The following is an 11,898-nucleotide window of genomic DNA, read 5'->3' on the forward strand; positions in this document are numbered from 1 at the left end:
GTCCTACGACGGATACATATGGCAAGTTACATGCTTATACCTTGTGAGACCCATTTAACTGTATACGGCAAGGATAACTTGAATAGACCTAGCTACTCCGGTTTTAACTCTTTGATTATCGACGAATTATTATTTTAAGAGACGATTTTTAAGAAATTACTACAACGCAAGCAATCGGCTGTCCGGCAGCTTGCGATGATACGATCCCTCCATTCTACTCTACCATCCCTCGCTTCATTCGCCCGTCCCAGGCGAACTCAATCAGCACCGTCTGATTTTACGAGCCTGTATGTTTTGTGATGGAGGAATTCATGATCGTGACCTTTGGAGCTTTCGAAGGCATCGATTCCGGCATCAATGTCTGTCAATTTCTGCGGTTGGTCGTCGATAAGCTCGACCTGGATATCGTGTTTTAAGCATGGCGGTAACGATCCGCCGTGATTATTCCTCGGTCGATAGGTGGGGTCATTCTTCAAGCGCCAAAGCAGCGATTCGTGTAAGACGACATCGTGTGGGATGTCGCGCGTATTACCCTTATTGAGTGGGAATCGGACGTTGAGCCACTCGTTCCGATCGTGGTCAAGCTCCCAGCGAGTGATTAACGGTATCCATTCTATTCGAGTTAGCATCGCCGGGACCTGCAGAATGGTCGACATATGCTTACCCATCAGCTTCCAAAGCAACACGCCGATGAAGCCCGTGCCATAGCCGAATCGCAGCGAATCATGCATGAACCCTTTTAGGGCCTGATCCTTGTTCTTCTGTTTGCTGAACCGTTTCTTGAAGCCGTTGACACCCTCACTCCATTTGACTGCTGCAGAAGGATCTTTCTCACCTACCAGCTCAAGCTCTCGTATCATCCACGCCAACGGGATATCGCTCATCTGGAATTGGTCCTTGGAGACATCCTTGCTAGGCTCCTTAGCCTTTCGGGTCGTCCAGAAGTTCTTGATGCGTTCCCAAATGGTCATATGCTCGTTGTTGTCCAGCGGATGGCCGGTGGTAGCGGGCCAACCGCCGCCGACATCGCCATGGCAACCTGGAAACCAGACCTCTCTAATATCCTCATGGTCGTGTGTCGAGATGCGGATGTCCTGGGCGAGAAGTGCGGCCTTAAATTTAACACGGCGTTCGTCAACGGCGACGGCGTGCCGAACATAATGCGCAGTGCCCCTTACCGGCACAGGTACCGGCGTCTTGCGCTCTAGGATCGCCACCGAGTTCACGCAATCCCAGATACCAAGGAAGTAAACTTTGATATTAGTTTCCTCAAGCTTTCCGCAGTGCATTGTCGGTTCTTTCCGACAGAATGTGCTACTAAAAGCAGTGATCTCGTCACGTGCCATCCGATGCTTGTGTTTATGGTGTTTGTGATGGCTATCGTCCGTATTGTCCGCGTCGTCCCCGAGCACTCTGTCTTGCAGCAGCGGTTCCGTCTCACCTCCGGTTGTGTTAGCCGTCATGGTTCCCTTCTGAAAATTATCTGTTTCGCCTGCTAGATAGCGCTGATAAAGTCTATAGGCGAAGAGCACCATCTCCTCATTACCTTTGCAGAGTAGTCCCACGGTGTTGATCATACGTGCTAGGAACTTAGCCGTGAAAGCACCACGACTATATCACGCCATGGGTTAGAATGTGTTTTCCCTAGGATGTTTTGAGCAGGACGGTGCTTATAAATCCCCCGACACCATTCGAGCAGATACGAATGGCTAGAGTGTCTTGAAATAGACTACGAAAAGGAATGAGGAGTTCCGCGTGCTCACCTAAACCCAAACATGTAGATCTTGTCGCCCTTCGTAAACTGTAAGTGACGGGAGCTCGTATTATCAGGTAGGTTACTTACAGGATCATAGTACCGCATCAGAAATCGATACCCGGCCATAACGTGCGCGTCAAACGTTGTCCCGATACCTTGGTCGATGGTCTGCGAGATGGAACTCCGTAACTCGCCAAACCATGACTTGTTGACCGAGGTATCGTTTACATCGTACGTACCAATACCAGCTAATGAATCCATAAGAGGCGAATCATCTGACGGTTAGAAAAGACACCCACTTTGATAATAATGGAACTGGTGAGGATCGTTACGATCCAAAGCGCTTAAAATCTTGACCACATTGGTATCCGCGTTCGATCCAGTGAAGGAATTTCCAGTGCCATCGAAACAGAGGACGAGTTTCTTGGGTATCCGGCCCCCGTTTGAATTATCAGCAGTAGTGGTACCGTTCTCCATATGTTGAGTGTTGGGTTCGATGTCCTCACCATGGGCGAAACTGGTAGTGGCCGAAGGCATGTTGACAGTAAAGATATGGAATATACTATGTCTGTGAAGGGGTACTTTCGATATCTGAAGTCAAAGACTTCCGTGGTTAAGTAAGAAAATCCCCCCTTAATGGCTTCACAACTACATTTAACATCCGCGCTACAGATTACCAAACACCACCCACCCTTCCTCGATGTCAACACACTCACATTGAACATGCCGACCGAGCTTCTGCCAATAATTCTTTTGCTTATTCCTTGTAATCAATGATGTGATTGTGAGACAACCTTGTTGCTCATTCTCGGATCAGCAACACCATATGGATATGCTACACACCGACCCCTCAGCATTAGAGAAAAGTAATGTTATAGTCAATCTGGATCTCTCGAGCTATCAATGTCCTCGTCTGGTAGTTCAGGTCGCCACGCGTCATTCAATCTCCACTGGGCTTCCGTAAAGTCTTCCGATATGCACCTAGGTAAGCATGGAGCCGGCGCGGCAACCCTCATCCCTTCGGGGGTGGCGAGCCTAGCTTCTCGGCGGTCCTTCCAGCTGCTATATAACAAGCCACTTCGGCTCATCTGAGTAGATTTCGTGTATGCCCGCATTAATATAAGGCTGTGTAACACTAGCAGATGTAAGACTGTCGTTCATGGCCGTTATTGTATGGGGTAAGTAATATCAGCCAATCATTGGCGACGTGATGACCATTCATTGGAGTTTCAGCAGTCAATGGACGCCACCTGCATTCATTAATCTTAATTTATTCTTACCGACTGGAGCTTCCTCCTCCTCCCCGTGCCGGTGTAGGACTGGCTATGCGGTCACTGCTCAGGTGATCTCAAAGGAAACGCCGTGATCCCTTATAGAATTCATCCAATTGGTGGCCATGGGAGGTTTTCAGCCCTCATCATTGCAGGTTGCATACTGTTTCGGCACTTTATGCTGCGGTAACGTCCTGTTCAATATGCCAGCCGAGACCTGGGCTTCAGCAAAATGCTGCAGATCCACAACCTGTCGCCGAAGCCACCGACGCCCTTCCTGCTGGGGATCGAGAAGAAAAGTAAAGAGGGCAGTGCTGCGTTGTTGAACATCTAAGGGTACGAGAGATGAGGACCCCCGCAATCGTCTAAGTCGAGATTCCGGACAGGGTTGGCCATATATAGAGATGGTTGGGTTTTCGTATGTTTGGTGTACTTTGCTATTTTCCTCATGCGGACAGAACTAAGTCAGAATAAGCCATGTCAAATTTTGAAACGAAGTATCAAGCCGGCGAGGCGTACGGAGATGACGATAAGAAGTCTGATATCTTTGCTGATCCACTGAAGCTTGCAAACGATATCTTGAAAGACTGTAGTGGCATTCGGAAAGAGGCGTCTCCTAAGCAAATCGCTGATCTCCTCCAGGAACTAGTATCAAAGGGACCTCTTGATGACAAAAAGGGGTAAGCAAGAAGCAGTGTTTGAGACCAAGCAGCGCTAACGAGCAACAGAAACACCGAACTCTTGATCGGAATCCTTACATCCCTACCCTCCGATTCCGACATCAGGACTCAGCTCACCAACACGCTCATTGACACCCTTTGGGACAATCTTCAACATCCGCCACTGAGCTACCTCGGCGGTGATGTCAAGTATGAGGTTGTCAACTCTCAAGAGTCTCAGAACTCCAACCCTAAGACTTACGACTCCATCGAGTTCAAGGTACCGGACAGCGACGTCACCCTGCGCGAGCATGTCCCCCAAGCACCCGATGGTCTTCATCATTACCGGACGCCTGATGGAAGCTATAACAATCCAATCCAACCCAACCTAGGAAGGGCAGGCGCTCCCTATGCCAAGACGGTCAGGAACACCAAACGTCTTCATGGTGTCAAGCCTGATCCGGGTCTGCTATTCGACCTGCTGATGGCTCGTGATGATCAGCATTTCATAGAAAACCCAGCTGGCATTTCAGCTATGTTCTTTTATCACGCGTCCATCATCATTCATGATATTTTCCGCACGAACCGTACAGACCCTAACAGGTCCGACACGTCGTCATATCTTGACCTAGCACCTTTGTATGGCTCGTCTCTCAAGGATCAGTTGGAGATCCGTACTATGCAGGGGGGTAAGCTGAAGCCTGACACCTTCCATGAGAAACGGCTACTCGGGCAACCTGCGGGAGTCAATGTTATGCTAGTCCTCTACAGCCGTTTTCACAACTACGTCTGCGATGTCTTGCTGCAGATCAATGAGAACGGCCGGTTCACGCTTGAGTGTGACGGGAAGGACAAGCCTACTCCGGAGGAGAGGGCCCGAGCTCTTGCTAGACAAGACCACGATCTCTTCAACGTGGCTCGTCTAATCGTCGGCGGGCTGTACGTAAACATATCCCTACACGACTACCTCCGCGCCATCACGAACACGCATCACTCCAAGAGTGACTGGACTCTGGATCCACGTGTCGACATTAAAGCGTTTGATGGCGAAGGTGCACCGCGCGGAGTCGGCAACCAAGTCAGCGCCGAGTTCAACTTGCTGTACAGGTTCCATTCGTGTATCTCCAAGAAAGACGAGCGCTGGATGAACAACTTCTTCCTTAAGCTGTTCCCCGAAGGAAAGACGCAGGACTTGTCGACTGTCAGTTTGGAGGATTTCGGCCTCGCCTTGCTTAAATTTGAGCAGAGTATTGACAAGGATCCTAGCAAGCGCACGTTTGACGACTTAAAGCGCCAGGAAAATGGTAAATTCAAGGACGAAGACCTTGTACGCATTCTCAAGGAGGGAATGGATGATCCTGCCGGCGTCTTCGGTGCCCGCACCATCCCGAAGGCCCTCAAGATCATCGAGATTCTGGGTATCAACCAGGCCCGCAAATGGCAGGTTGCGTCGCTGAACGAATTCCGGGAGTTCTTTGGACTTAAGAGATACGAAAAGTTCACCGACATCAACTCAGAACCAGAGATCGCCAATATCCTGGAGAAGCTATATACCGACCCTGATATGGTAGAATTGTACCCTGGTCTTATGATCGAGGATGCCAAACCAATCCGGAATACAGGCTGTGGCATCTCCCCCACCTACTCGGTAGGTAGAGCTGTATTGTCTGATGCTGTCACGCTCGTGCGGTCAGATAGGTTCAACACTCTCGATTACACGGTTTCGAATCTGACCAGCTGGGGTTACAACGAGGTCCAGTCTGACAACAAGACTCTGGGCGGGTCGATGCTATATAAACTCATTCAGCGTGGCGTTCCCGGCTGGTTCCCCTTTAATTCGGTGGCCGTCATGCAACCAATGTACACCAAGAAGGCCAACGAGAAGATTGCCAAAGAGCTTGGTACTATGGACCAGTACACTCTCGACGACCCGAAGCCTCCAAGAAAGACAGTCGTGGTTATGACTAGTGAGGCTATCAAACAGGTGCTCGGCCAACCCAAGCAATTTGTAGTGCCCTGGCTTCAGCCCCTCAACAACTTGTTCCCCGGCAAAAAGGATTTCGGCTGGTACATGTTAGCAGGTGATGAGCAGCGTAACTTCGACGATCGTGCCAATACGCTGAAGGCGATCCGCAAGATCCCGAACTTAAGCACTGCAGTCAACGAGTTCGTACAGCGCGTCGGCTTTAAGCTGATCGAGAAGGAGAGATTCACTCTTAAGGAAGGATTGGATCAGATTGACCTGATCCGCGACGTCGCAATCCCCTTGAACACGCAGCTTCTCGCCGACCTCTTTTACTTCGACTTGCGTACCGACGAGAATCCGAATGGAACTCTCGGTGTTGCCAAGCTGTATGGAAAACTCCTTGACATCCGTACCTGGGGCGTGAACAATACAGACCCGGCCCAGTCCTGGAACCGTCGCCGCCGCGCGCAGGAGGGAGCCAAGGCTGTCATCGAATCGACCCGCAAACTCGTCGACGAGGTAGCTCACAACTCTGGCACCCTGTTTAGCCTAGGTTCCAATGTAGTCAACGACCTAGCCCGGAAGCGCGATCTCAAGAAAGACTCGCTGCGTTCCTGCGGCTACAAGCTCGTCCAGGAGCTGCTAGCGCAGGGTTACTCGGCCGAGAAAGTGACCGACTCCATGTGGCTCAACGCCTTCGGTGGCATCGGCGTCCCAGTTACCGCTGTGAGTACTAGAGACAAAAACTGAACATGGTTTATTGTGCTAACTATTTCCTAGTACTATGAAGTCATGGAATTCTTCCTCCGCAAGGAGAACGAACATATCTGGAACGAAGTCCAGAAACTCGCGAAGGACAACAACGACGCGGAACTCTATGCCTACGTAGTCGAGGCTCAGCGTCTCACGAGTACGCAGCGCAACATGCGGGTCGCGACACAGCCCGCCACGCTCGAAGGAAAGACGATCGAGCCCGGCAACCTTGTAGTCATGTTACTTGTAAGTTTTCAAGATACTAAGACGGTCTCCGCTTCTATTGTGAACGAAAAGCGAAGTTACTGACTATATCAAAGGGCGAGGCCGGACGTAACCCAGCGGAGGTACCTAACCCTCACGAGTTTGACCCGCACCGTAAGACGGATTCCGTCACCTCTTTCAGCTACGGCCAGCACGAATGCCTTGCCAAAGAGATAGCCCGGTCCTTCATCACCGGAATGGTGAAGCTCGCGGCCGACCTCAAGGAACTGCGTCCGGCGCCTGGCGAGATGGGTAAGGTAAAGACAATCAAAGTGGGCACCGACACAAACTATCTCAACGACAGCTGGTCCTACCTTTGCTTCGAAGCTAGTAGTAAGTTCCCTCCCTCCTCAAAACTTGTGGTATTATCTACAAAAAGGATCCTAACTCTTCGATAGCTTGGAAACTTCATTTCAACGGCCGAGGATTGGGTAATTACCAGGGCAAGGATCAGCCGGGTGCCACTCCGGGTTTGCTCCAGTACTACCACACGATTCAGAAACGCAAGGCTAAGTTGTTGGGTTCTTGAATTGATCCAGATCGGAAATGGAATTAGTCTGAGTTGAACGAAGTAAGCTCGTCTAAGTATGCGTTTAGGTGAATTAGAAACCATTCCTTCGTTTGGCTCAGGGGGTCAAGCTAAACAAATCAAAATTCCATATTATGCATAATGCCATTGTCTTGATGCTTCTCAATGTGACATTTTCATTATTCGATTGAAACAAATGAGATAATCATAGAGAGAAAGTGAGATGATGGGTTCTATTTCGTCTTGGCGGCCAAACTAGGGGGTTGTATGACCTCGACGCGCCACGTTAGATATCAGCCACACCTGTGCACCGCCGTACTCACTCATCCGTAGCACTTCTTCCATACAAGTGCATGTATTATTGATGTGCAAATACATATTTACCTTTGTACATACCTATTGCTCTATCAAAATTTGTTAATCAGATCACCAATTCACCTAAGTACCTCTGATGGAATAAGATGTCAGTCACTTTCGACAACATCCTCAACTTCCGAGACGTCGGAAAGACGGTCAACGATTATCTCGGCCGAAAGTGAGCCAAAGCTCCTATCCATCGTGGGGGCTTGGGCTGAATATAATTAAACCATCGGCTTAGGCTAGTTCGAGAAGGCGTATTATACCGATCCGCGAGACCAGGTGAGAGCAATTGAATTGCGCTCTTGAGCCTTACATGTACCTGGTGTGCTCACGCCCTAACTCATAGACGATGCGTCCCCCGAGGACCGCAAGAGGCTCAGAGATGAGTTTGGCATCAAAACGGTCGTGGATCTCCGGACCAAGTAAGCGAAAACCTTTGTCGCCGTCCGTCTACACAAGAGATCCGATTAACATCCAAACGGGACCGAACACTTAAAGCAAGCTGAGAAACGCCAAGCCTCCCAGACCAATTTACCAGAACCAAACGCCCCGTCGGAATCCGTTCAGATCCCGGGCCTGCGATATCAGCAGATCAAGGTAACGGGCCGGCGGTTCGAAAAGTTCCTCGTGAGCCAGCTTTCGTGGTGTAACTACTTGTGAGTTCTCCCCGCGCCTCCGAAGCCGCCGCAGGGGAAGATAGATAGGTACATATACGTATAACAAGTTAGTTAACAACCTCCACACCACGCATAGCAAACTAATATTCCTCTTCCTCCTCGGCTACCGCACCCAAGCCATCAGCCTCATAAGCCAAGAAGTGCTCCTTCCGCGAGGCCTCGTCGGTCTCGGTCTCGTCACCATCGACGAGTCCGGTGCCGAGATCGCCGATGTAAGTATCCTCTCCCCTACCTCCCTACTTCCCTACTTTCCCACACTCCCTTCTCTCTCCGCTCAAACACACCCACATATCACACAAATATCCACCCCGCTCACGCATCCCCAAAAAAGACCCTCCGAACTTTCCTCGCGCCCTCCAGCACGCCCCTCCTAGTGCACTGCACGCAGGGCAAAGACCGGACGGGCCTGGTCGTCGCCCTGATTCTCATGGTCCTCTCCGTGCCCGCGCCCGCGATAGACCACGACTACATGCTCTCGAGCGCGGGGCTCTCCTCCGAGCGGGAGTCGCGGCTCGCGGAGATCCGGGAGATCGGGTTGACCGCCGAGTGGGGGGACGCGTCGCCGGATTTCGTGGCGAAGGTGGTCGAGCACATAGACGTCAAGTACGGCGGTGTCGACGGGTACTTGGATGGCGTAGGTTTTGATGCATCCGAGAGGCGCCGGCTCGTTGAAGTGTTAGGTGCGTAGGCTTGCGGGAAGAAACGATGAAGCCGTAGCATTGGTAACCACCTTGTCACATGGCAAAGTCGGATGGCGAAAGGCCAGACCACATAACGGAGGGAAGTAGTGCGTTTGACAAGATATTCTCTATTTCTTTCGAAAGTGGCCTTGGATCCAGCAGCGGTACATCTTGATCCGCCGCGCTCTATTTACCACCATCCTTCTATCGACGCCAAGCTGCTCTATATCAAACAAAGCCTGCTTCGTCTCTATCTTTGCCTCTGACTCCCCAGTGTCCGTAGTCTCTTCACTCTCTGCTCCTTCTTTATCAACTATCGATGCTCCGGACCAAATGTGCTCGAGCTCGTCCTTCTCGAAGAAATAGACTCGCGTGCCGTCACCCCTAATGTAGAAGTTCTCTTCCAGGTATCGTCCTTTCTTGAATCGGACCTGTGCTAGATCACCTCTGCCGTAATCGCGGAAGCAAACCTCGCCGCCTGGCTTAAGCACCCGATGAACGTTCCGGACGGCTTGCTCCCACTGCTTCGGGGACAGAGCCGAGAATATGAAGATCATAAAGACAACGTCTACACTACCCTCCTCGAGGCCGGGAGGGAGCTCCTCGCTGGCGGCGTCCCATACATCGGCTTGCATGAAGTCGGTATTATACTCTTCATGACTACGCATCACCTCAACGGCCTTCTTGGAGAAATCACAAGCATGCACTTTCAGCTTGGGGTTCTTGTTGCTTGCCAGGATAGGAAACGCTGTGTTGCCAGCACCAGCACCTATTTCCAGTATTGTGGCCGGGCCGGCATCTTCAGCGGTAAGCTTGGCAAGGATGGGGAACTCATGTTGTAGCCACTTGCGATTCTTGAAGAAGTTAGCAGTGTTATTCTTATAAAAGAGGTTCCACCACTTCGCAGGGTCTGAGTTGAATCTATCTGCAATCAAGCTTGTCAGCAGGGATCTCAACTTAAGATAGTAGTATCGAAGTTGGATAGGTAAGATGCGTCAGATGGGAGCGAAAGAATTGATGTAAGTTGGTCATCAGAGAGATTCAGATGAACTATGCATTTTGGGGTATCATCACAACACCAGGAGAGTAATGAAAAGAAAATGTCGACTCACTTTTGTCGAAGTCGGAGACTGGCGACTCTCGCTGCATGGCATACTGCTGCTCTGCGTATTCCTTATAGGCGTCGTCAGTCTCCACATGATCCCAGGCGTTGAACTCGAAGATGTCGTCGTCTTCCTGGAGGACGCGCTGTCCGAATTGGAAGGGATCGCTTCTCCTTGTGTTATTCTTAGGATCATGACTCCGGTGCGGAGGTAACTCAGTCGCGGGCGCCTTTTCCTCTTGCACCGTCAGCGCCTTGACCTCAGCCGACAACTCATCAACCGGCGCAGCTGCATGATCAACTGTCGCAGAAGCCATTGCGAAGGATCGTAATGCAGGCGTTCGTCGGCAGAAGCCTTTCACAAATCTACAAGTTTGCAACTGGAGGTGCCTCCTCCCTAGCATGCTAGGAACTAGGTGTAAATCCTAGAGCTCGTGGGAGAAGTGGACGAACAATGCAAAAAAAAATTTGGAGGGGACTCAAAGAAAATTGGGAAAATTTAAGGCGGAGCTGGTGTGTGTGGCTGGCTCGATAAGTCTTTATCGATAATCTAATCGGAGCGGACCTTTTTCTGTGGCTGATCCAAATTCAGACGTCACCGTATCTAATCAATCGCATATTTCTCTGAATATAGCGTCTACATCTTACCATACTACCCATTGTGCTTTCAGTCTTAGAAGGATAGAAGGGAAAATAGGCTAGAATGGAATCATTATAGAATTTGTAGAGTTTCCACCAATCTCACGACCTCCCTTCCACTAACCACCCAACTCGAACTCTCCTCAACCCTCCGGTTCCAACCCCAAACCCACCTCCCGATGTCGACAGCACGCACCCTCACGCCAACCCGCCGGCTCCTCTCCACACCGCGGACGCTCCAACTCCAACTTCAACTTCCCAGGCGCACCTTCATAACCCTCCCGGCGCCTCCACCACAGACTCTCACCGCATCCCGGCGCCTGCCCTACCTGCACACGCAGCTCTACGACCTGATCGCCGACGTCGACTCCTACGTCACCTTCCTACCGTACTGCCAGACCTCGCGCGTGACTCACTGGACCACCCCCTCCTCCTCCTCCCCTTCTCCCTCGCAAGATCCCCAAGATCCTCAGGGCCCCTCTTCCCGGCGCTGGCCCACGCGCGCCGACCTAACCGCCGGCTGGGGCGGCTTCCAGGAGACGTACACGAGCCGACTATTCTGCGTCCCGGCGCTCGGGATCGTAGAAGCCATCAGCGGGGACGCGCGGACCCTGATCCCGGCCTCGGAGCTACGGAAATACGGGCTCGTCGACCCCGGCCCTTCCCCTTCCCCTTCCCCAACCTCAAGCCCGGGATCAGGGGAGGACGACGACGGCGGCGTGTTCAAGAGCCTGGTGACGCGGTGGACGGTGACGCCGGCCTCATCGGGACGAGGCGGGGTAGGCGAAGAGTCCGCCGCCGGGTGGAGCGACGTGCGGCTCAGCATCCGGTACCAGTTCGCGAACCCGCTGTACATGGCCGTCAGCGCCGCCGTCGCCGACAAGGTGGCGCCCGTCATGGTGGAGGCCTTCGTCGAGCGCGCGAGGCGGATCTTGGGGGACCCGGGGAAAGGGGAGAAGAAGAAGAGCGCGGAAGCCTTGCGGTGACTGATCGACAAAGGCGAATCGCTGATGTCTGTACGATGTAATGATGTAATATGAGTTGACGGGCCATCCCACGAGCGGGCGAGAGTTGCTCTGCTGCTGGGTGAAATCCGGCAGAGACCTACCTACGAGCACTGGCTAGTCATAACCTAGGCTTGACTATATCCAATGTGTTGTATATATGTTTTAAAAGAGAAAGGAAAAAAGACATGGAGACCCTAGACCAAAATCCATCTCACCATCAATAAAAAGACCATAT

The 11,898-nt window shown here is 51.6% G+C and overlaps 5 protein-coding genes across 5 annotated transcripts; 3 read left to right on the forward strand and 2 right to left on the reverse strand.

The window, feature by feature from the left end:
* Positions 1-257: 257 nt before the first annotated feature.
* Positions 258-2,293, reverse strand: F4807DRAFT_455371 (uncharacterized protein; the record flags this gene model as incomplete). The annotated part of the gene is made up of 5 exons (XM_048000715.1): positions 258-613; positions 665-1,611; positions 1,764-1,792; positions 1,844-2,004; positions 2,056-2,293. The coding sequence occupies 5 exons, from the start codon at positions 2,291-2,293 to the stop codon at positions 258-260; spliced, it is 1,731 nt and encodes a 576-aa protein (XP_047859440.1).
* A 700-nt stretch (positions 2,294-2,993) lies between these two features.
* Positions 2,994-7,418, forward strand: F4807DRAFT_13857 (heme peroxidase). The gene is made up of 5 exons (XM_047993091.1): positions 2,994-3,707; positions 3,756-6,378; positions 6,433-6,651; positions 6,726-7,002; positions 7,068-7,418. Exons 1-5 carry the CDS (start codon positions 3,505-3,507, stop codon positions 7,196-7,198), a joined length of 3,453 nt encoding a protein of 1,150 aa, XP_047859441.1. The 5' UTR covers positions 2,994-3,504; the 3' UTR covers positions 7,199-7,418.
* A 1-nt stretch (position 7,419) lies between these two features.
* On the forward strand, positions 7,420-8,983 carry F4807DRAFT_13439 (tyrosine/serine protein phosphatase). The gene is made up of 6 exons (XM_047993027.1): positions 7,420-7,733; positions 7,797-7,837; positions 7,905-7,980; positions 8,041-8,214; positions 8,312-8,447; positions 8,567-8,983. Exons 1-6 carry the CDS (start codon positions 7,660-7,662, stop codon positions 8,921-8,923), a joined length of 858 nt encoding a protein of 285 aa, XP_047859442.1. The 5' UTR covers positions 7,420-7,659; the 3' UTR covers positions 8,924-8,983.
* Positions 8,984-9,043: 60 nt separating this feature from the next.
* On the reverse strand, positions 9,044-10,334 carry F4807DRAFT_455374 (methyltransferase; the record flags this gene model as incomplete). Its single annotated transcript, XM_048000716.1, has 2 exons — positions 9,044-9,840; positions 10,028-10,334. 2 exons carry the CDS (start codon positions 10,332-10,334, stop codon positions 9,044-9,046), a joined length of 1,104 nt encoding a protein of 367 aa, XP_047859443.1.
* A 288-nt stretch (positions 10,335-10,622) lies between these two features.
* On the forward strand, positions 10,623-11,896 carry F4807DRAFT_405093 (dehydrase and lipid transport-domain-containing protein). The gene has a single exon (XM_047996182.1). The coding sequence runs from the start codon at positions 10,836-10,838 to the stop codon at positions 11,640-11,642; it is 807 nt and encodes a 268-aa protein (XP_047859444.1). The 5' UTR covers positions 10,623-10,835; the 3' UTR covers positions 11,643-11,896.
* The last annotated feature ends 2 nt before the right edge of the window (positions 11,897-11,898 follow it).

Source organism: Annulohypoxylon truncatum (genome assembly GCF_022578515.1).
Source record: "Annulohypoxylon truncatum strain CBS 140777 unplaced genomic scaffold F4807scaffold_1, whole genome shotgun sequence".
NCBI classification, from domain to species: domain Eukaryota; kingdom Fungi; phylum Ascomycota; class Sordariomycetes; order Xylariales; family Hypoxylaceae; genus Annulohypoxylon; species Annulohypoxylon truncatum.